This window comes from Ovis aries, chromosome 3, assembly GCF_016772045.2.
Source record: "Ovis aries strain OAR_USU_Benz2616 breed Rambouillet chromosome 3, ARS-UI_Ramb_v3.0, whole genome shotgun sequence".
Taxonomy (NCBI): Eukaryota; Metazoa; Chordata; class Mammalia; order Artiodactyla; family Bovidae; genus Ovis; species Ovis aries.
The window spans coordinates 189087102-189112184 of record NC_056056.1 but is presented as its reverse complement, the minus strand read 5'-3'; the positions used below and the strand labels follow the sequence as shown (position 1 = coordinate 189112184).

The 25083-nt window shown below is 41.5% G+C and overlaps 1 protein-coding gene across 2 annotated transcripts in view; it reads right to left on the bottom strand.

Annotated features, from left to right (window-relative positions):
- Positions 1-25083, bottom strand: part of ITPR2 (inositol 1,4,5-trisphosphate receptor type 2) — a 604865-nt gene that overhangs the window by 77959 nt on the left and 501823 nt on the right. For both annotated transcript variants that reach the window (XM_004006770.5, XM_060413298.1), the window contains exons 51-54: positions 24788-24983; positions 20226-20318; positions 4450-4580; positions 3156-3321 (exon numbers count right to left, since the gene is read on the bottom strand). In XM_004006770.5, coding sequence (XP_004006819.2) covers positions 3156-3321; positions 4450-4580; positions 20226-20318; positions 24788-24983 — 586 coding nt within the window. The remainder of the gene's footprint in view (positions 1-3155; positions 3322-4449; positions 4581-20225; positions 20319-24787; positions 24984-25083) is intronic.

The window sequence follows — 25083 nt, the reverse complement described above, 5'->3', positions numbered from 1 at the left end:
ATGAGACACAGGAAACTCTTCAAAGGCAGTTGTCTTTCTTCCTCTGTGAGGCTCACCCTTCTGTTAATATATAATAACTCTCTTCTCAAATCCCCCAATTATTGTACGACATCTTCCTGACGCCATGTCAATCTTGCGTTCCTCCACCTAATCTAGACATATAAACAGAAGACTTTTCTGTGTCATTTCCTTCCAGCAAGTCCCTCCCCAGCACTGTGCAATCTGGTCCCTGCCCTTATCCACATGGCAACTCCTAAGACTCCAAAACCTCCTCAACAAGAAATTCAAAGGCTGTGTTTCAATTCATGTTACTGGCCTTCTCTGCTTGGGCACAGTTGATAATCTATTATATTCTTCCCAAGGCTATTTTCTCCTTTCACTTTCACGTGCCACCTGTGCCTGGCTGTCCTCACACCATTCATACTGGATAGTTCTTGTGTGTGCGTGATCCCCTTTCTCTGCTGATGTTTTCCACTTGAATCCCACTGTCTCCTCTTCTTACTTGGAAGCCTTCCTCCACACTCTAGCTTTTGCTATCCCATTCAGGCTGAGGACTCCCCAGTACTGTCTCCTTCTCTGAGCCTCAGACATATATGTTCATCTCTGTGCTGGGTGTATCCCACTGGGGTGTTCAGTTGTTGCTCAGTCGTTCAGTCATGTCCAACTTTTTGCGACCCTGTGGACTGCAGCATGCCAGGCTTCCTTGTCCTTCACCATTTCCCGGGGCTTGCTCAAACTCATGTCCCTTGAGTTGGTGACATCATCCAACCATCTCATCCTCTGTCATCCCCTTCTCCTCCTGCCTTCAATCTTTCCCAGCATCAGGGTCTTTTCCAATGAGTCGGCTCTTCCCATCAGGTGGCCAAAGTATTAGAGCTTTAGCATCAGTCCTTCCAATGGATATTCAGGGTTGATTTCCTTTAGGATTGACTGGTTGAATCTCCTTGCAGTCCAAGGGACTCTCAAGAGTCTTCTCCAACACCACAGTTCGAAAGCGTCAATTCTTCAGCGCTTAGCCTTTTTTATGGTCCAACTTAGTACACACCTCATTTTCAGTACTTTCAAAGCCAAATTCAGCCTATGCCTAAAATTGTTTTTCTTCTTCCATTCTCAGACTCAACTTTTGTTACTATCATCCACCCAGGCACTCACATTCTTTCATATCCATTACAAACCACTGAGATTTAAGGATTCTGTGTGTGCTTATGCAAGCTCAATCATGTTCTACTCTTTGCGACCCCATGGACTGTAGCCCACCAGGCTCCTCTGTCCATGGGATTTTCCAGGCAAGAATACTGAAGTGGGTTGTCATTTCCTCCTCCAGGGCATATTCCGACCCAAGGGCTGAACTTGTATCTCTTGCATCTCCTGCACTGGCAGGCAGATTCTACCTCTCCAATATTTAACTCTGTCCATTACCCTGAATATTGCCATCACTACCTGTCCTGGATCAAGGTTTTTTTACCTCTTATGGACAATGGCAATAAACCTCTACCTGGTTCCTCTGCCTCCAGTATTGTTCCCCGATGAACAACTTCCCATAGCTGCCACAGTGATTGAAAATAATAATTACACCCTGTATCTTCTATTTAAATCTCTATAATGATTCACCATCTTCACCATCTATAATAAAACCATAAGGATAAAGTCCAAACTTTTTAATATAAGAGGTCACGCATAGCCTGGCCAGTCTCTTTTGCGGGCATACCCTGCTCTGAAACTTTCACTTTAGCAACACCAAACTGTGAGATGAAGATTCTTTTCATCTGTTTATAGGAAATGAACATTCTTTTCATCTGTTCTCCTCTCCATGCCTTTCCTTATGCTAGCCACTGTGCTTCTGCCCACTTTCATATGGCTCTCTCCTTTCCATCTTTTACCATCAGCTCCATCACCATCTATTCCAGGAAACTTTTCCTAACTTTCTATGCCCTCTACTACAGACCCATGAAATGTTAACAACCTTTAAACTTCTCTATCATTCCCCTAATGCATTAGACAGCAATGATATTTTTTTTTCTATATTTCACAATAGACTGTGGATACCCTGGAGACGGGCATGTTGAATCTGTGCTTGTTTCCTTGGAAAACAGCTCAACTATTACAGGTTAACATCTGGCACACTTTCACCTGTTGGAGTGACATTGGGAAGGCTTGGATGAGCCATTCAGGGAAAAGAGACAGGTGACAAAAGGTGAACTGAGGAAGGAAGGGGATTATTGAGGGTGCAGTTTAAATTACATAGAATAAATGTTATCTACTATATAATGAATGTTGAAGCCCTTATGCTTATTTTGTGACTTCAGCTCAATATGGAAAAATAGATGTTGAGTATCACCAGGAGTTGGTGATTATTCAAGGAGGGGAAAGGGGGACTTCTCTGGCAGTCCAGTGGTTAAGACTCTGTTTCCACGTCAGGGGGCTTGGATTCAACCCTTGGTTGGGGAATAATATTCCGCATGTCACATGGCGCAGCAGGCAAAAAAGAAAGCAAGCAAGCAAAACTACATCCATGTTATAGCTTCTATAAAAGAAAAGGAAGGGAAAGGATCCTAGGGTGACTAAGCCAGCTAAAGAGACAACTAAAGCCAGAAAAGGCTGAGGTCTATGAAGCAGACGGTGGAGCCAAAGGACATAATGAGGACGAAAGGAAAGTTGGGTGGGTCTGAGAGAGGAAGAGGAAAAGGACAGGGTGTGAGAGATGGGGAGAGAAAGAAACTGGGAGAAAGCAGAACTCAGAATGGAAGACAAAGTGCTGCCAGGGAGTAAGGAGGTCAAGCTGCTGGAACACTCATCTGCGGATTCATAGTCTAACCAAATAAAATAAAAATCACTCTATTGTTTAATCAATATGTTATTGTGATGAAAAATCTGTTTGCCAGTTGGTGGAACCTTCTGGCATTTTGCAACACATGCTATAGTTAGAGAATCATACAAATGGCAGAAATAATGACAAGAGAGCTTTGGGATGTGATTCTTCTATTTCTGGAAGCAGAGTATCCCGGTCCAATGCTCAGTTACATAATCTGAATTTTGTCCAGCTTTCATTTTGAAATAATTTTTCCCAAGGCATGACAAACAAAAAATCCTTCCATCCCCTCCTTTCTAGTGGGTAGTTTCTTTTTCTCTTATTTTAGTATCTTGAGAACACTCACCACAGATGAAGCACGTGGTCTTTAGAATTTCTTCTTTTTTCTGTTTTTCACTTCTGAGGTCAGCAAAAGTATCAATGATAACCCCAAAAATCAAGTTCAGAACGATAATGATGACAATGAAATAAAAAAGAAGGTCATATATCACACGGGCGGCAAACAAGGGCTCCTGAAATAAAACATTTTAAAAACATTAAAAAAAAAAACCCGTCTATCATGTATGTATACAAACTCACATTTTCAAGGCATGTTGATTTAGCATATTGTCTAGCAGAAAGTACATATTCAATAACTGTTTGCTCAATGACTATAAGCAGTATTCCAAGTTGGAAAAAATAAGACCCATTTTCTATCTTCATTTACTTTATAAGTTTTGTGAGGAAAACTTTCCAGTCTGTCCCCAGACTCCTTCCATGCACTTGTACTTTTCTTCTCCAAAGGAGGGATTTATCATGTGTTAAAAATCACTTTACATGTAATTATGCTAAATGCATTTTGGTGCAGTGGGCTCCTATCCCAGGAGCTACCCAGAAGGTAAACAAATGCCATTTCCAAAGGTCAGAGAGACTGGAAATTTGAGTATCATCTAATGGTCTGTCCATTTCTGAAGGAGATTTTGCTCTTGGCCTTATAGGGTCAAGTACATTAACAACTCGAGCATATTTCTACTTGATAAATGTTATTAAAATACACTTTAGAGGTCAGATAATCTAGGTGTTTCATAGATGAAGAAACGTGAGATGGATGGACAATGTGATATGGCTGGCCAGTTAGAGGACTGAACTTGTTCAAGCTCCCAGTGGGGGACTTGAGATGCTGCCACCAATGAGAAGTTTTTCAGCCTTGCCACTTTGATATATGAAATCCTGTTAGAATCCGTTCAGATCAGATATTCCTTGTGGACAAATAATGGAGGCTGTCCCTATTCAGAGGCAAAGAGTAAATCTCCACGCCTGCAAAAACCGAGAGACAAGAGACAGCCTGGTTTCTGTTATTTATGTAACAATCAAACTCCTCCATAAAGTCAGAAGTCATGATTTTGTTGCTGTCATACAATATACAGTTCAAAGTTGCTAAGATGTCATGACCTACTAACATATATAGATTTTTAGGACATTTGCTATTTCTATGGAATTCTATTATACAATGGGTTGCTTTCAATAGCTACCATTATATTTTTATAGCAAACAACATAAAATGGAGTACCCTATAAACAAAAACTGGGTTGTAAATGCTGTTAAGAAAGGTTAAAAAAAAGACTGTGTGCTCCGTGAAAAACTATTTTTCTGCAGCTTACATCTTTCGATGGTCTTCTCAGCACGTCGCCCACGCCTCCACCATTCCTGAGGCCCTGGTTCAGGACAGTCACAATGCACATAAGAAGAGTGTCACACGTCCTTTCAATCCCATCTTCATATTCCTCATCAGCTATAAAAACACAAAGTCACACTGTACAGCAAACTCACGTTTTTAAAACACTCTTTTCTACATCTAAAGATCTGTTTCTTCATAACTGTGCCAGGACACACTTTTTTGAAGGCATATATTAATAACACATTTTCTGTGTGGCATCCCAAAACTGACATAGACTGATAAAGCCACATGTATAATATCCCCAAATCACTTTTTCTCCCATCAGTGGAAAATGACAGAATGAAAAGGATGAAATATAAGAAAGTTACTATTCATTGTGCGTTGTCGTGGTATGGGGGGAGTTCCATAAAACCTTCTGAAAACAATCAATTCACCCAGGGGAAAGAATGTGTACAAGAAAGCTAGGCGAGCCCAGCTTCAAACTCTACTCTGTTCCAGAACTGGGACTTGGGCAAGTTATTAACCTCAATGTACTCATCTGTAAAATGGGGAAATCTGTTTAAGGATTAAACCTTTTGGAGGGTTGTTTAAGGATTTTATTTAAGGTATGTAAAAGACTTTGCACAGAGATTGGCATACCCATAGTAAATGCTTACAAGTTGAGGGCAGATATTATTTCATTTCTTTGGTAAGTGACTACACTTTCTGAATGACTAGCACAGTGCTACAATGCATTTATGTGAACAATCTGTTTCATGTGAATAATTTATTTTATGTGAATGTGTTTATGCGAACATGTGCATGCTAAGTCACTTCAGACGTGTCTGACTCTTTGTGACTCTATGGAGACCAAAGCCTGCCAAACTCCTCTGTCCATGGTATTCTTCAGGTATGAATATGGGAGTGGGTTGCCAAGTCCACCTCCATATGTGAAAATATTTAGGGACAAATAGAGAGAGGAAAAAAATTACTATGCGACAGAAAAATTTATAGTTTTTTTTTTCAAGATAAAATTACTAAAATTGGTAGTAATCTCTCAGTCACTTAAAATAATAAAAAGTTCACACCAAGCTGGAAATTAGAATCAAGATATCCTAAATTGAGAAGTGAGAAGAAATGTATTTTTCTCGTTAGATTAAAAAACCATATGGTGCTGAATTTTGGAATTGTGTAGCCAGTCTGCATGTTATGGTGTGAGTATAAAAATCACCACTACCAAAGGGAAAAGAAGTACTTTCTTATGAAAAGGCTGGTTTTCTTCCTGTAAGCTGACTTTAATATCACATGGATGGGGGGTCTGGTATTTTCCGTTTACTCAGAGTTGTTTCTTTCTAAAACATACACCTCAGGGTATATGCCCAGTAGCAGGATTGCTGGGTCATATGATAGTTTCATTCCTAGTTTTTTAAGGAACCTCCATACTGTTCTCCATAGTGGAATACCAGTTCATTTGTTTTTTAAAATCAGTTACCCAGTGAAATTCAAAATCAGAAAGATGAGGGGAAAAATACACAGTAAAATATTGTGAAGTGGAACTGATGGAAAAATATGACTCCCTTGAAAATCAAATGTTTTCATACCCCACTGCTCACCATTTATTCTAATTCTGACCTATCTAGTGGTTAAGAAAAATCCATAACATACAGAATCCCAGATTTATTAATAGTGTTGATTAGGAACAATAAATAAATTTGCTTTGAACAGCAAAAAAATAAATCAAAATTTAAAAAGCAGAACATACAACCTTGAGAGAAGGGCGGAAGTCAGAGATGGGCAAGCACCAAATGCAGCTTGAAGATACTGGCAGAGCCTGCACTGGACCGTGGACCTCAGAGGTGAGCATCAAGGCACATTCTGACTTAGAAAGTAGCAGAAATGATACTGCTTTTGGAGATGTGGAGGAGGGGAAGCTTGTGGTGACAGCCATCAGGGCAGCAGAAGAGACAAGCAAGGCAGAGAAGACAGAGAGCAAGCTCAGCGTGCAAAGTGCTTGGTTAGGTCCCAGTGCCTGGTGCTGGTGATGGCAAGAAGCATGTGAAGAAAACAGAAACATGTAAAAGAGGTAAAGGAAATTTTGAAGAGTAATATAGCTTTCCAGCAATGCCATCATGGGAAGTATGTCTTATGCTACTTTGCCATGGTTAGACTTTCAAATAATCTTCTATCTAGTGGCATTTATTTATCTAATCAGCGACTGCCTGATCATATGACACCAGTGTTTACTAAAGACTTATTACATGTGGGTTAATCAGTTCACAGAAGCTACAGGAAAGTACGCCCATTTCTCCCCAATAATTGAGAAGTGAGGTTGTTTGTTCTTTAGGAGGCCAATACAATCCACATGCAGCTCACGTGATTAGCCACTGTGAAGTAAAATAGATTGGCCGCCAACATATGAGGAGAACTGGCTTCCTGTGTGACATGCAAACAAAGGCAGAGTGCCCAGGTCAGGGTCAATGCCAGCAAAAGCCCAGTCCACTCACTCCATAACTAGTGCTTAAGCATGCTGGAATCACATAGCAGCCTCTGTGAGTGTGGATAATAAGCTTCTACCTTTATGAGATGGATCTAGTCACGATTTGTTAAGCTACGATCCCAGGCATTGAGACTGAGAGCCAGGCCCTCAGTCATGGTGAATCAGTTCAGTTCAGTTCAGTCACTCAGTCGTGTCCGACTCTTTGCGACCCCATGAACTGCAGCACACCAGGCCTCCCTGTCCATCACCAACTCCCGGTGTCCACTCAGACTCACATCCATTGATTCCGTGATGCCATCCAGCCATCTCATCCTCTGTCGTCCCTTTTCTCCTCCTGCCCCCAATCTCTCCCAGCATCAGAGTCTTTTCCAATGAGTCAACTCTGCATGAGATGGCCAAAGTACTGGAGCTTCAGCTTCAGCAACATTCCTTCCAAAGAAATCCCAGGGTTGATCTCCTTCAGAATGGACTGGTTGGATCTCCTTGCAGTCCAAGGGACCCTCAAGAGTCTTCTCCAACACCACAGTTCAAACGCATCAATTCTTCAGCACTCAGCCTTCTTCACAGTCCAACTCTCACATCCATACATGACCACAGGAAAAACCATAGCCTTGACTAGATGAACCTTAGTCGGCAAAGTAATGTCTCTGCTTTTGAATATACTATCTGGGTTGGTCATAACTTTTCTTCCAAGGAATAAGCATCTTTTAATTTCATGGCTGCAGTCACCATCTGCAGTGATTTTGGAGCCCCAAAAAATAAAGTCTGACACTGTTTCCACTGTTTCCCCATCTATTTCCCATGAAGTGATGGGACCAGATGCCATGATCTTCGTTTTCTGAATGTTGAGCTTTAAGACAACTTTTTCACTCTCCACTTTCACTTTCATCAAGAGGCTTTTTAGTTCCTCTTCCCTTTCTGCCATAAGGGTGGTGTCATCTGCATATCTGAGGTGATTGATATTTCTCCCGGCAATCTTGATTCCAGCTTGTGTTTCTTCCAGCCCAGCGTTTCTCATGATGTACTCTGCATAGAAGTTAAATAAGCAGGGTGACAATATACAGCCTTGACGGTCTCCTTTTCCTATTTGGAACCATTCTGTTCCATGTCCAGTTCTAACTGTTGCTTCCTGACTTGCATACAGATTTCTCAAGAGGCAGGTCAGGTGGTCTGGTATTCCCATCTCTTGAAGAATTTTCCACAGTTTATTGTGATCCACACAGTCAAAGGCTTTGGCATAGTCCATAAAGCAGAAATAGATGTTTTTCTGGAACTCTCTTGCTTTTTTCATGATCCAGCGGATGTTGGCAATTTGATCTCTGGTTCCTCTGCCTTTTCTAAAACCAGCTTGAACATCAGGGAGTTCATGGTTCACATATTGCTGAAGCCTGGCTTGGAGAATTTTGAGCATTACTTTACTAGCGTGTGAGATGAGTCTAATTGTGCGATAGTTTGAGCATTCTTTTGCATTGCCTTTCTTTGGAACTGGAATGAAAACTGACCTTTTCCAGGCCTGTGGCCACTGCTGAGTTTTCCAAACTTGCTGGCATATTGAGTGTAGCACTTTCACAGCATCATCTTTCAGGATTTGAAACAGCTCAACTGGAATTCCATCACCTCCACTAGCTTTGTTTGTAGTGATGCTTTCTAAGGCCCACCTGACTTCACATTCCAAGATGTCTGGCTCTAGATTAGTGATCACATCATCATGATTATCTGGGTCATGAAGATCTTTTTTGTACAGTTCTTCTGTGTATTCTTGCCTTGTCTAACTCAATGAAACCAGGCCATGCCTGCGGGGCAACCCAAGACGGGCGGGTCATGGTGGAGAGGCCTGACAGAATGTGGTCCACTGGAGAAGGGAATGGCAAGCCACTTCAGTATTTTTGCCTTGAGAACCCCATGAACAGTATGAAAAGGCAAAATGACAGGATACCGAAAGAGGAACTCCCCAGGTCAGTAGGTGCCCAATATGCTACTGGAGATCAGTGGAGAAATATCTCCAGAAAGAATGAAGGGATGGAGCCAAAGCAAACACAATACCCAGCTGTGCATGTGACTGGTGATGGAAGCAAGATCCGATGCTGTAAAGAGCAATATTGCATAGGAACCTGGAATGTCAGGTCCATGAATCAAGGCAAATTGGAGTAAACGTCGACATTCTAGGAATCAGCGAACTAAAATGGACTGGAATGGGTGAATTTAACTCAGATGACCGTTATATCTACTACTGCGGGCAGGAATCCCTCAGAAGAAATGGAGTAGCCATCATGGTCAACGAAAGATTCCGAAATGCAGTACTTGGATGCAATCTCAAAAACGACAGAATGATCTTTGTTCATCTCCAAGGCAAACCATTCAATATCACAGTTATCCAAGTCTATGCCCCAACCAGTAACGCTGAAGAAGCTGAAGTTGAACGGTTTTATGAAGACCTACAAGATCTTTTAGAACTAACACCCAAAAAGATGTCCTTTTCACTATAGGGGACTGGAATGCAAAAGTAGGAAGTCAAGAAACATCTGGAGTAACAGGCAAATTTGGCCTTGGAATGTGGAATGAAGCAGGGCAAAGACTAATAAGAAAATGCACTGGTCATAGCAAACACCCTCTTTCAACAACACAAGAGAAGACTCTATACATGGACATCACCAGATGGTCAACACCAAAATCAGACTGATTATATTCTTTGCAGCCAAAGATGGAGAAGCTCTATACAGTCAACAAAAACAAGACCGGGAGCTGACTGTGGCTCAGATCATGAACTCCTTATTGTCAAATTCAGACTTAAATGTAAGAAAGTAGGGAAAACCGCTAGACCATTCAGGTATGACCTAAATCAAATCCCTTATGATTATACAGTGGAAGTGAGAAATAGATTTAAGGGTCTAGATCTGAGATAGAGTGCCTGATGAACTATGGAATGAGGTTTGTGGCATTGTACAGGAGACAGGGATCAAGACCATCCCCATGGAAAAGAAATGCAAAAAAGCAAAATGGCTGTCTGCGGAGGCCTTACAAATAGCTGTGAAAAGAAGAGAGGTGAAAAGCAAAGGAGAAAAGGAAAGATATAAGCATCTGAATGCAGAGTTCCAAAGAATAGCAAGAAGAGACAAGAAAGCCTTCTTCAGTGATCAATGCAAAGAAATAGAGGAAAACAACAGAATGGGAAAGACTAGAGATCTCTTCAAGAAAATTAGAGATACCAAGGGAACATTTCATGCAAAGATGGGCTCGACAAAGGACAGAAGTGGTCTGGACCTAACAGAAGCAGAAGATATTAAGAAGAGGTGGCAAGAGTCATGGTGAATTCACCTAAGTAAATGCCACCTGGTGGAGACTTACCTATATAACCAGCTGGCTTCCCCCATGCCAAGCCTGCCTCATTTCACTTCATCAAGAGCCCCTGGGCTAGGTACTGGAAATATAGGTGAAAAGATGAAAGTGCTGCAACCCCCAGGAAACTCATGGTCCTCTAGGAAACACAGGTCAGCATATGAACAAAGGCAAGGCACGAGTACCAAGGAAACAGGATAGATATGCATCTCATGGGCTGTGGCGTCAGGGACAGCATCCTAAAGAAGGTGGCACCTGGGTTGACTACTGAAAGAGGGGCATCCTTTGCCAATAAGATGAGTAAAGACATACGAGGCACATAAAATGGGATGAGCAAAGGCAAACAGGCATAAAAGTATCTGGAGTGTTTGCAGAATGACACATGGATGGCTAGGCTTTGGGACTTCCCTAGTGGTTCAGTGGTTAAGACTCCGTACGGTCAATGCAAGGGTGGTGGTTTCTATTCCTGACTGAACATGCTGCTAGTGCGGCCCACCCCCCAAAAAACACAGTAGACCAGGAATGGCTGGGCCTTTGGGATATACAGACGAATATGGGAGCTGTAAGAAGAGAAGGAGATAGGGGCCCGATTATTGCAAGAATCATACACCCAGGTGAAGAGTCTAAACTTTATCCAGGAAGCTATGAGGAGGCACTGGAGAATTTCATACAGAAGGAAGGTGATTTACCATCTAGTTGGCAAAACAGTATGAGATAAAACATGAACTTAATTAACCACACAAATTAACACATGATAAAAGCCATAAGAGTGGCTCAAAGAGATCAAAACAGAGAGAGAACTTTTAATAATAAGGATAATGAGAGGGGAGCCCTTCTAATTAATGCAGATACTGAGTTTGCCTTGACTATTCAACAGATTCAGACAGCAGGAGATTGGCATTTCACAAGGCATGGACAGAGTTAAAAAAAATGGCTTAAAGATGAATAGCAGTATGTAGAGGAGTGTAAGATATGGCTGGCGATAAACTGGGAGCTCTCCAAAAAGCTCTAAGGAGTTTGGATTTTAGCTGGCAGGCAATGGAGGATTGTGGAGATCTTAAGCTGGGGTAGGGGAGAAAATATTCAACGCAGTGATTTCTGACAAGTGGTCTTAGCAGTGATACAGTGAGTGAACTGAAGAGGAGAGAATGACTAGATGTAGGAAGACCACTTAGGAGGCAGTTGCAATAATTCAGGCATGAAGTGCTATGAGTCTGAATTAAGAGTAACGGTTGTGGGAATAAAAAGAATGAAAGAATAGGAACTAGAAGGACTAGATAGGAAGGAGATGGCAACGTTAAGTATCAGACTGAAGCTTCCAGCCAGTGGTCACTTGGGAAAGGTTGGTCTCATTAAACACAGAAACAGAAGCTTTAGAAGGAGGAATTGGATGCTTGTGTTTTAATGAAGACAAGGGAAGAATCTAAGATGCTCTTTGTTTATGGGATACAAAAATTAGAAAACATTTTAAAAGGCTAGAGAGGACAAGAGAGCTAGGAGTGCACTGTGATTCAAAATTAAGGAAGACAATAATTTAAAGATGAAGAGAGTAACAAAAAACGTCAAAATTACACAAGGATCAGAGGCAATGAGAAAGAAGAAAAGGTCACTGGGTTTAAAATTAGGTCATCAGGAAATGATAGGAAGATGGCAAATAGTGGAAGAGAAGACAGCTGATTCAGAAATTGAAGGAGAGAGTATACATCAATTGTTTTTAGAGAAAAAGTTGGTACTGAAAGGAAAGAGTTAATAGGATATTAGTTCTGGGGGGGATAAGCAAATGCTAAAGAAGGTTCAATTAAGACCCAAAAGTGTTTATAAGAAAAAAGAGAATAGATGGTAATAAAGAAAAGATTTCAGTTATAGGAACAATGATTGAACTAATGATGGCAAAGGGGGAATGATGAAAAACAGAGATGGTTCTAAAAGAAGTGAGAGGACACAGTTGTTTACATGCAAAAAGGAAAACTTAATGGAAATAGACTTTCATGTGGATACGTTTTAAGAACTAAGTATATTCATGTAAGTAACTTAGAATACTGCTTGGCATGTATTTAGGGTGTAATAAATTCTAGGTATCACAATAGCATTCTTATTGATAGATGGCTGTCAAATCTCATACAAAGCTATAGTTTTAATACAATCAACAAATTCTGTACTTGAACAATATGAGGTAAAATTATACTCATTTTCAGTTTAGTAGTATTAGGAAGGATTTCTTAAAATTCCTAATAGGAATGTTTCATATGAGAAAAGAAATAAAAACATATCCTATTGACTCTGAAATAATTCCCCTAATCTGAGGTGTTAGTCTGTAAATTTTTTTTAATATTGGACATGCATGAATAAGAGTGTTTACTAATGCCATTTTTCTGCTGTAACAATTAAGTTATTTCTTTTTTATGGTTTCTTAGAAAGCAACTGATTGTCATTGAGATACATTTGAAACAATGAGTACAATTGAGAACTTCTTGTGTGTTGGCCTTGAACTTTAATCACAATCAACTCAATATGGAATTGCTGATTTAAAAAAACTATTAGGGAAAAAAGACTGAAAACATTGGACACCCCAGTGAAGTGGCTCAGTGGTGTCTGACTCTTTGCGACCCCATGGATTGTAGCCTACCAGGCTTCTCTGTCCATGGGATTCTCCAGGCAAGAGTACTGGAGTGGGTTACCATTTCCTTCTCCAGGGGATCTTCCTGACCTAAGAATCGAACCTGGGTCTCCTGCATTGGAGGCAGGCGCTTTAACCTCTGAGCCACCAGGGACACCCAGTAGGAAGACAAAATGTAGAGCAATATAAAGACTGACTGGTTTCTGCTATTCATCAATCTTTTTTATTACAGTAAAATACCAGAATATATTCAATGTGAATAACTCATAGATGTTGGACATCTGTTAACTTCCTCTTTTTCCTGTCTATTCAAGTGATTTGAACTGAGAAAATAATTGCAATATGTATCATATTATAGGGCTTCCTCGGTGGCTCAGGAGTAAGGAATCTGCTTGCAATGCGGGAGCTGCAGGAGACGTGAGTTCGTTTCCTAGGTCAGGAAGATTCCCTGGAGGAGAGGATGGCAGGCCACTACAGTATTCTTGCCTGGAAAATTTCATGGACAGAGTGGACTGGTAGGCTACAGTCCATAGGTTGCACAGAGTTGGACATTACTGAAGAGGCTTTAACACCCACAAACACATATTATATATATAATATGCATATGTACATGTCCAGTCATATCCGGCTCTTGCCTCAAAAAAGTCTTCCTTTTTTTGAAAATCAGTTTGTTTTAAAGAGAATATTTTTTGTCCAGGAAGTCAGGGAGGTCTGCAGCAAATAAAAGGTTTTTTGTTTCTTTATTCAACCACAGTTGGTTGCCAGCTGCCATGAGAATTTGCTGCCTCTGGGACAATGACCCTACCCACATTCGTGGAGCTTCCTCAGGAGTTGGCAGCTCAGCCTCCCACTCCCCGCAATGCTTGTTATCATGCTACTGTGTGTGTCTGGGTCTTTTGTAATGTGGACCTGCTGTCCAGTAGGTGACAAACCAAAACCTTCACAAATGCACACTAGGGCTTGCAAATTAAAATTTATCCTGGTCTTACACACAGCAAAGTTATTTTTAAATCTAAGTGACACATGCTGCACAACAAACCCCAGGTTCTAGGTTTCATTCTACTTTCGCAGTTAAACACATGTGGCGAAAATTTCAAGGTGGCCAGGGCTCCAAGATCAAATCCATTTTCAATCAAACGTAAAAAGGGCACAGAAGGAAAAGGAGATTAATACCGGCTTTCCGGTAGCTTTTAATACTCATTTAGGAATGATCCCTAATGATGAACAGCTATGGCCACCAACTCTATCTCCCACCAGCCTCTCTATCACACCTCCAGTGCTGAAATCCCTGCAGGATTCTTTCCTCCCTACTCTGGGAGCTTCCCTTGCAAAATCATACCCAGCTTTCCCCACAACTTCTAGCTCAGGTCCAGCCTAAAAAATATGGAGACTCTGCCCCTGGGATGCTATGCCTGGAGGAACTGTCCCCATTCGTCCATAGGGAAAAAGGAAGTTCTGTTCTCTGTATAATGTAGTAGGTAAAAGTGATGGGTTATAGAGGTATTGTGGGAAATCTTTTATTCATGTGCATTCAGGGCTATAATATAAACCAGTATCCAAACAGGCTTTATGACAGAACAGGGTTTCTCAGTCTTCATACTATTGACATTTGTGCTGTGTTCAGGTTGTGCCCAACTCTTTGCAACCCCATGGATTGGAGCCATCAGGCTCCTCTGTCCATGGAATTTTCCAGGCGAGAAAGAATACTGGATTGGGTTGCCATTTCCTCTTCTAGAGGATCTTCCTGACCCAGGGATCGAACCCACTTCTCCGGCATCTTCTGCACTGGCAGATGGCTTGTTTACCACTGTGCATGGGCGTGTGGGGCTGGGAAAGTCTTTGCTGTGGGGACTGTCTTGTGTATTGCAGGATATTTAGTAGCATCCCTGGGCCCTACCCTCTAAATGCCAGTAGGACTCTTCCCAGAGTCACGGCCACCAGAAAAGTCTCCAGACATTGCCAAGCATCCTCAGGCCAGGGGCACAGGCGAGAGCATTAACTCCAGTTGATAAACACATAAGAGAGAAGATTTATTTTTTAAGAAATTGCCTCAGAAGACTATATGCATAAAGAAAATCTATCTAAGCACTCTTGGGGGAAAGGCAATATGGCAGGCAGAATTATAACAATCTCTAAATTTTGGCTAGGAAATAAACCATTTGTAGAGATTAGTCCGTTACTTAGGAGGTGATAAAATTTAGAAGGTTGGAACATAGGCCTTGAATCAGAGATCTAAATTGATTTACTAGCTGTGATCTTACTGAACGGCTCTGTCCTTCAGCGTTTCTACCTATAATATGAGGATAGTTAGTAGCATTTTTCTATCCCTGAACATGCCTCAAGGCCTTCATTTATGCAGTTCTCTGCGCCTAGATGGCTTTTTCTTCCTCTTGGCCTGACTGGCCCCCTTTTATTCTCCAAATCTCGGTGTAAATAATCCCTCCTCAGAAGGGCTTCTCTAATTGCCGCAGCCAGGCTCTCTTGTGATTACCTATCATAGCACCATATCATAGTTCCATACTTTGTAACTTTGCTTCCCTCACTATTTTATAACTTCCATAATGTCCAGGACTATCTTTTATTCAACACTGTCCCGAATAACCAACATGATGGCTGGCCCATAACAGAGGCTCAACAAATATTGTTGAATGAAGAAATGAATGAATATACAAGTTTTTCATAATTATTAATATATCACTGTCATCCCTGAGGATCTGTACTGATTTGGCTTAATTTCTAATTTACAAAAACACTTCATTGTGTTAAATGTTTAGGTCAAAATAACACAATTCGTGAGAATATGTGAAATAATGCCACCAGAATACCTGGCTGAGCATCTACAACAAGGCCTGGGGAACTGTACAAAGCCTAAAATCCGCAGACTTGCATAGAGCTGGACAGCCACATCCTGGGATGTGTGCACACATGTGTGACCTGGAGGACCTCATTCTTGGAAAGTGGGTTCCCACGGCTCTCACACTGCACCTTAGAGCTTCTGGACGCTGAGTGGTGGACAAGCACCACTGACGCTCAGCTGCTGTGCTGGGTCAGCCCCCTTTACAAACTCTGGCAGGAGGAACACCAGTTTCTTTGGTGGTTTACTGACAAACCAATATTTTCCTCTTAAAATCAAACCACTGTTTCAGTATATTTGTTTTTTTAAAAAAGGAAATAATTTCTTTTTCCTTTTCATAAAGGGAATTAACCTTGAATACTCACTGGAGGGACTGATACTGAAGCTGAAGCTCTAATAATTAGGCTATCTGATGCAAACAGCCCAATCGTTGGGAAAGACCCTGATGCTGGGAAAGATTGAAGGCAGAAGGAGAAGAGGGCAACAGAGGATGAGATGGTTGGATGGCATCACTGAGTCTATGGACATGAACTTGGGCAAACTCTGAGAAATGGTGAGGGATGGAGAGACGTGGCGTGCTGCAGTCCATGAGGTCACAGAGAGCTGGACATGACTTGGCAACTGAACAACAGTAACGAGGCAGGAATAGGGTTACTCTACTTGAGATCATGTTGTTAAAATATTTTTGCTAACAAGAAAGTAAATTTTTTAACATACTTGTTTTCATATTTGGTCTCAGAGAAAGAATGATAAATTGAAGAAGTAACAAGTATTTAAGACAATAAATTGATGTTCAAGGTGGCTGAAAGATCCCAAGAGCGATTTAAATTTAGCCAGCTACTTAAACTGGGTCTACATCTTTGAAATAGCTGTCTGTGATTTTTTGAATCACGGATAATGGCAAGAGAAGAGAAACATCTATAGACCTGAACTTGATATTATGATAAACTCTGCAAACTATGACAAATAAGATTAATGCTGATTTCCCCAGATAAGAGAGGTCATTTAAAGGCTAGTGTGGGAAGGAGTCAGGATCAAGAGAAGACAGTATGGGTTCTGACTAACCTCAAATTGAGAATACTGGCAGATTTTATGTATCCTGGCTTTGGCAAGGAGGAATTAAGTAGTAGCCTCATGTCATACTTTTTTTAAAAAAGATAGAGGAACATGGGCTAATTGGTAGTTTATTTAAGACAGATTTCTTTGTGGGTAAATAATGCACAAAACATGCCTACAGCAATCTGAAAGTATGTTTTCAGTGGCTGCATGCCAAGGACTCTGTTCTTAGCATTGTCTCCATGTAACATTTCTAGCACCTTTTGTGAAAATCTTCTAGAGGTTGGCAAAATTTATTCTGTTAAGGGCCACAAGACAAATATTTTAGGCCTTGTGGGTTACATATAGTCTCTAATGCATCTTTTTCTTTAAAGGAAGAAAAAAAAAACTTTAATGTAAATAAGTTTAACAAAAGCTACACATTAAATATATGAAGATCATGGCATCTGGTCCCATCACTCCATGGGAAATAGATGGAGAAACAGTGGAAACAGTGTCAGACTTTATTTTTTTGGGCTCCAAAATCACTGCAGATGGTGACTGCAGCCATGAAATTAAAAGACGCTTACTCCTTGGAAGGAAAGTTATGACCAACCTAGACAGTATATTCAAAAGCAGAGACATTACTTTGCTGACTAAGGTTCGTCTAGGCAAGGCTACGGTTTTTCCAGTAGTCATGTATGGATGTGAGAGTTGGACTGTGAAGAAGGCTGAGCGCTGAAGAATTGATGCTTTTGAACTGTGGTGTTGGAGAAGACTCTTGAGAGTCCCTTGGACTGCAAGAAGATCCAACCAGTCCATTCTGAAGGAGATTAGTCCTGGGATGTCTCTGGAAGGAATGATGCTAAAGCTGAAACTCCAGTACTTTGGCCACCTCATGCGAAGAGGTGACTCATTGGAAAAGACTCTGATGCTGGGAGGGATTAGGGGCAGGAGGAGAAGGGGACAACTGAGGATGAGATGGCTGGATGGCATCACTGACTCGATGAACGCGAGTCTGAGTGAACTCTGGGAGTTGGTGATGGACAGGGAGGCCTGCCGTGCTGCGATTCATGGGGTCGGAAAGAGTAGGACACGACTGAGCAACTGAACTGAACTGAACACATTAAATATGAAACTTTAAGACTGTCCTTAAAAAAGCTCATTCTCTTTTTGCTGAGTTGACTTTCCCTCTTATTTTATTTATATGCCATTCTAAAGACACATAACAATATTTGGGACTATAAATAAAGTCAATGAATTCAGTTGCAAACATTCTTAGCCTGAGAGCTGTACAGAAACAAGTGACATTTGACATGTTTTCTTCTCAGATTTCCCCATGGGCCAAGTTTGCTAACCCCTGTTCTAGAGCTTATCAGACTTGATGATGACATGAGACAGAGAGAATATGCTGCTTAACAGAATCAGGATTCATTAGGATACCATGAGCTCATGGCATGTGAGCACTGGAAGCGACCTGAAACCTAGAGACCATCTGGTCAAGACGCCCCTCCTCTATTCACAGGAAAAACTGGGACAGCCTGGGGCTATGGGTTGGCAGAAATATATAAATATAAATGCATGGTTTTATACTTGAAATCCCAAACTCCCAATTACGTGACTACAGAATAGGCATTTATGGCTTGATAGCTGAACCACTGAAGAATGGCATTTTAACTGAGAGTCAGTCAAATATGGGTCAAGAGTGCGGTGTGACTGCAAATTGCACTATTCTGAAAATGATCACTCCATTCAACCTCGTGCCTTGGAGTGTTACATGAAGAGTCATGGTCATAATACATAGGCAAGAATGAAGAAACTGGAGGTGTACAGGCTTGAGGAGGCATGTAATGGGATTTCAGAAACTTCAGAGCACAGTAAAGCTACACAAAGACAGAACAAACTGGTTTGTGGTTTATAGGCCTGAACTGGGTACCCAGGAGGTCAGGGAGAAAAGAAGTCTGAGTGGTCACCGCTCACAGTGCCTAGAGCTGCTGGCACATGGGAACAGAACATATGCGTGCGTGCTTGCTCAGCCGTGTCTGACTTTATGACACCGTGGACTGTAGCCCACCAGGCTTCTGTGTTCATGGGATTTTCCAGGCACGAATACTAGAGTGAGTTGCCATGCTTTCCTCCAGGCGATCTTCTCAACCCAGGGACCTGCCCTCCTTCAGGGGATCTTCCCATCCCAGGGATCAAACCTGCATCTCCTGTATCTCCTGCACTGGCAGGCGGATTCTTTACGACTGAGCCACCTTCAAAGCACAGTGGAACATATGAATGTGTTTAACTCGCTCTTTAGGTCATAGAGAATGAAACATTTAGTCGGTAGAAGGGATTGTTCCTTTTTGCTGGGCTTCAAGCAATACTCTGACATCATATGGTAAGAAGCAACATGGGGAAAAATCCTCTATTGTTATGACTAAACAGTGTCCTTCTGGATGGAAGTGAGGAAATCCATCCTTACGCTGTGCTTAACTCTTGCTTCCCTCACTTTCTCTGAGTCCAGTTTTGCCTTTTGTAGATATCACAGAGATTAAATCCATTCCTTTTTTATATATAGAACTCTTGAAATAGCTAAACACTTCCTAAATCTCTGCTGCTTCTGGAAATAGATCACTAATTCCTTCTACAATTCATTAAATTTCACGTATGCCCTAGTTTCCAAATTCCTGCCACATCCTAAGAGGACAATGTAGAGTTTTAAACATTTTTTGTATGTATGGTTACATTTGTTCCTTTGCAGGTAAGAAAATATCATAAGCCCTACCTACCTACCTACCTATCTATCTATCTATCTATCTATTACCTCCTTATCTCCCTGCCTGCCTCCCTTTCTTCCTTCCTCTCTTTTCGGACAAGCCATCTGAACAAAGTCTAGGAAATTTACATAACATATCCAAGACCTAAATCTAGAAAGCAACAGGTCAAGAATTATAACCAAGCCTTTTGAGTTCTAAACCCATGCTTTTCCATTCTTTGTTAATGGATGGATTCTTTTGTTAAAGGTAAGACACTCAGTGAAAGGCTATACAGTGGAAAGGGTCTTGCTTAGTGCAGTATGGTTTTGCAATCTAGTAACAGCATTTTTAGCAGTATGTACCACAGAGTAAATCTGAAAAATTCTCATGATTAGTAATGATATAAAGAACAGGGTGAGAATACAAAATGTTGGATATGAGAATCCTTTCTCTAGTTTGAAACTTTTAGGTTCTTCCACCCTCCATTCTATTTCAACTCACCATGAGATTTTCAGAGCAACTTTCTAACTCCAGGAGATCTTCCCAACCCTGGGATTGAACCCTGGTCTCCTGCATTGCAGGTGGATTCTTTACCAACTGAGCCATCAGGGAAGCGTCAAGGTGTAATAACTTTAATCAACTAAACATAACTTCAGAATCATTGAGTTCATACTGTCCTGGAGCCCCTTTTACAAACCTGTATTTGAAGCTGGTATTGTAGGTGAGCAATTGTCCTTTTCGCACGTGCTCAGGATTGAAGTTAAAGTCATCGTAGGAACTGCATTGCTACCTGAGAACACACAACAGAGACACGGTAAAGAGATGAACATACAAGTGATAGGAAGTGAGCAGATAATTACAAAGGCACACACATAAAAGGCACTATTACTCCAGTTAGCTGCCTTCCTAAAGTTTTAGGTTAAGTTAGTGTGGAACTCTGAATACAGTTTTGCCTACTGAAGCAATTTTATAAATAGAGAATAGGTTCATGGGCCAACCCACTAAAAGCCTTTTCTATCTTTTTAAAGTGGCTGAGATAAAGTATTAATAATTCTGCAGGCGCTAACCACCCTGTATGACAAGTTTCCCATGGCCAAATGCGTTCAGGGCTGTGGCTTGGAAATGCCAACAACACGGTCCCCCAGGATTGTTGGCACCCCATGAGCCCTCAGCCACTGATGCCCATGGCTGGAGGTGGCGGCTCTAACAGTAACATGTGGGCTCTTGGGCCCAGGGCATAAAGCATCTCAAGGAAGCGAGAATCATCTGCCAGATCCCTTTCAGGATCTTGCTTTTCTTCCTTAGTCCCCAAGGATCCATCTGCTTGCTGGCTTACCACCTAGGTCCCTGGCCCAGATGTAACAGAAAGTAGCAACCTTCTTTTCCACATAAAAAAGTTTCACATAGTTTGTTGTTAGTAACAAAGTGAATAGGTTCATTCCTCTCAAACCCATTTATTACATGAAGCCATCAAGGAAAGCCCAGAAGATACAGGGAGAGGATTTGGTTCGCTTCTTCCCCCCCACCGCCCCCCGCCCCCCTTAAGCACATTTCGTTTATCGTCTTCTTGGTTGTTTAACCACTGAGTTGTGTCTGACTCTTTGTGACCCCATGGACTGTAGCCTGCCAGGCTCCTCTGTCCAGGGGATTTCCCAGGCGAGAATACTGGATTGGGCTGCCATTTCCTCTTCCATCTGTTCATTTTTATACACTGAAAAAATATTCAAGTGCATGTCAGGGCAGCAACCCCCTCAAGGTTAGCCTGGTTGTTTAATGAGGAGAGGGTGCAAACGGAGAATGGTGGCTGGAGTTCGGACATGTGATGAGGAGAGGGACTAGGCCTGGGTTTGCCACTGACACAGCCCTGGAGACGAGAGAGTTGGGGTCCACGAGGAAGGAGGTCACCGATTTCACCTCCGTCTCTCCCCGCACCCTGACTGGGGCAGCTTGGCGGGTATATCATGGGTGTAGCGTGAGTCAGGTGGTCAGAGAAAGAGAAGTGAGGTTCCTGAGTGTCCCCTATAGCCATTCTCTTAAATTAGTAAATATTTACTCACTTTGTGCTAGGCTCTGAGGGCTCAGAGTTGGGGCCTTGAAGAACCCACAATCCATTAGGGACACAGAGGCATACAGACATAGTTACAGCTGAATAAAGGAAGTGCAGTACAGGTGAAGTGAAGGAGTACCTCAGGAGAGGGAGAAGGGAATTCTAGAAAGGAAAATACAAAGCTTTTCAGAAAAAGATCCATCTCGAGGAGACAGGATTTACCCAGGTAGAGAGAAAAGGCTGCAGTTCCAGGAACAAGCAGTATAAAAAAAGGGCACAGCAAAGGCACAGACGAGGCAGAGCTTCCAGGCTAAGGATTTTAAACAAAGCATTCCGCAGCCAGCCCAGGATCCAGCAAGGCTCTGAACCCATGAGACACAGAACCAGAGCCATGGGTGGAATGAACGACATGGACTGGCAGAAGACAGGATGCCACCTGAAGCCATCTGGGACGTTTCTACAGTTTCCTGGGAAGAGGAAAAGAGGGTGAGAAATAGGAGGCCAGCGCTGAGGAGGGGCAAGAGGGACAGCAGGGGAGACTCTGGACCCTCCACTTGGCAACACCACCTTCTCTCCAACTCCTTGGGCTCATCTAACACATGGATTCCCCTGACCACTGTCAGATGGAGCTTCCTGCATCTACTCAGATTCTCCTGGTGCCAAAGCTGGGATGTGCACTGTGCTGAATTCCCAAGGCCACTGGCAAATTGCCAGCCCCCTGTTCTCCCACGTGCCTGTGACGCTCCTGTCATTCACTCTAGAATCTCAACCTCCTCTTTGCTCCCTGACTCTTCACATTCGCTGAAGGGTTGCATATTTATACACTCCCAATTTCCATGCTCTCCCATGCTCTCCAGATGTGTATCTTTGATAATTTCACTCAACTCTGGGAGAAAATAGTGTTCAATAACTGAAAGGATAAACTTTATGCTATGTGTCAACAGCCATAATATATAAAATTAGAAATTAAGCCAAAGCTCCAATACTTTGGCCACCTGATGCGAAGAACTGACTCACTGGAAAAGACCCTGGTGCTGGGAAAGATTGCGGGCAGGAGGAGAAGGGGGAGACAGAGGAGAAGATGGTTGGATGTCATCACCAACTCAATGGACATGATTTTGAGCAAACTTTGGGACTTAGTGAAGGACAGGGAAGCCTGGCATGCTGCAGTCTATGGAGTCACAGAGTTGGACATGACAGAGCGACTGAACAATGAACAACAACGTAAATACGAGTGATTTTCCAAGGAAATGGTATCACATACGTACGCTCTATGAAATAAAAAGCTCTCAGTCTTTGAGGAATCAAAAGTTTAACTTTGTTAGCTGGTTTTGAGCGCTAGATTTACAGAGCATTTATAAATGCTTTATTTAACAGTTTTCATATAAACGCATAAGTATTTTTAGTGATGATCTTGACATTTTAGTTTCAGTGCTACTTATTTTGTAAAAAAAAAAGACTTTTAAAATAAAATATTTCTAAGGAAAATATATCCATAATATAATGACACTAACCTACTTTTAAAACAACACAATTAAAATTATTTACTACAAGATTCATAAAACAATAATGACCATATACATTTGAATTCAGAAATTATGATGCCCAAGGGTCAGGCTTCCTGGACTTCCCTAGTAGCTCAGAGGTTAAAGCATCTGCCTGCAATGCGGGAGACCTGGGTTCGATCCCTGGGTTGGGAAGATCCCCTGGAGAAGGAAATGGCAACCCTCTCCAGTATTCTTGCCTGGAAAATCCCATGGACAGAGGAGCCTGGTGGGCTACAGTCCACGGGGTCACAAAGAGTCAGACATGACTGAATGACTTCACTCAAGGGTCAGACTTACTCTGTATTGAATAAATCAATATGATTAAGCCCAGTAAATGCTTAGACAAAGATTTTTGAGAATAGGAATTCACAGTTTAGTACAAGTGGAGTTTTGGGTGTATTTGTATAGATGAGCTTTTCCTATAAATATTTATACCTGTAAATCTCTGGATAAAGAAACATTTAAGGAAGAACAAGAAAGGTCATAACAGAAAATGTACGACGTGGCTGTGAACAAAGACTACTACCTAGGTCTGAAATTCAGTCTCAAGTTTAATAACTTTCAACTTATGTATATGATGTTTCTATTCTATGCTTTGATCACTTAGACTCTAACAGATTTAAATGCCATTTAATTATGCTATATTTTAAAAGCACCACTATTTAAATCCTGCTTTTAAATTTGATGGTTTGAAGAAAGAAAGTGTCGTTTTGTGGCTTCCTTTCCCTGTAATCCACAGGCAGTGGAATCACCCAGAGAAACTGTTAGGAAAGTGCAGGAACTATGACATCCATCTAGCAAAACAGGAGAGTGAAATGAGAGTAAGAATAAAATTTAACCAAAACAACAAATGTAGGCAAAAGGGAAAAAAACAAATCATTAGGGAGCATAATAAATAAAAAATCCAAAGTAAGATGGAAAGAATCAACCCTCACATCTCAAGAATCACAGTGAGTATAAATGGGGCATGGCTAACCAGTCAGACAACAAAAATAAATATCACACAGAAATTCTGACAGCCACAGACTCATGGACAGTCTTAATTCTGCCAGTATTAATGACAATACTTTGAGCACTTATACTTTCCAGTTATTCAAGTATAATATAATGTACTGTGAGAAAAATGTATGAAGTAATGGTTGTAAATGATGCTGGATATTCTTGGGAGAGATAGCCCACAATGGGAAAAAGAGGAGGAAAGAAGGATAAGAATCTCAAAGCAGTTACCCTGAATTGAAATTGTCAACTGTCTCTTGGAGTACGGTCAACAACTATTGAAACTTCTGTACTAAGACTGAGCTTATGTGATGTTTCTTGTACAAAGATTTTCCTAAATAGTACACACTGTCAGCTAACATACAGCCTATGGGTATTTCACACTCATGAGCTCTTAGTGAATAAGAAAATGTTTTCAAAGTAATGAAAGAAAACATTGCCTCCATTAGTGTTTATCTGTGATCCTCTTAACAAGCTATGTACAAGCTGTGTGTGATCAGTCACTATGTCCAACTCTTTGCCATCCCATGGATTGCAGCCCACCAGGATCCTCTGTCCATGGGGTTTCCTAGGCAAGAAGGCTGGAGTTGGTTGCCATTTCCTTCTCCAGGGATCATCACAACCCAGGGATCAAACCTGCGAGTTTTGTAAGGATATTAACTGCATTACCTGTGATGGGAGTTCTGTTTTTCAGCCTATCCACCTCCATAGTGAAGTCATCCTTCAGAAAAAGGAACCCAATAATGGAAAACAGGTAGACAAGGATGAGGGCAAGAACCGCAGTTAGAATAATGGATCGGCCGTTCCGTGTGACACTTTTTATAACATTGAGCAGAGTCTCTTCTCTATAAACCAAATCAAAAAGCTACAGGAAAAAAGAAAAGCAAAGAAAACAAAGGCAGGGGAAAAAATGCAATGAAGCAACAAGTGAATAAATACAAGGGTAATCACAAATACAAATGCAG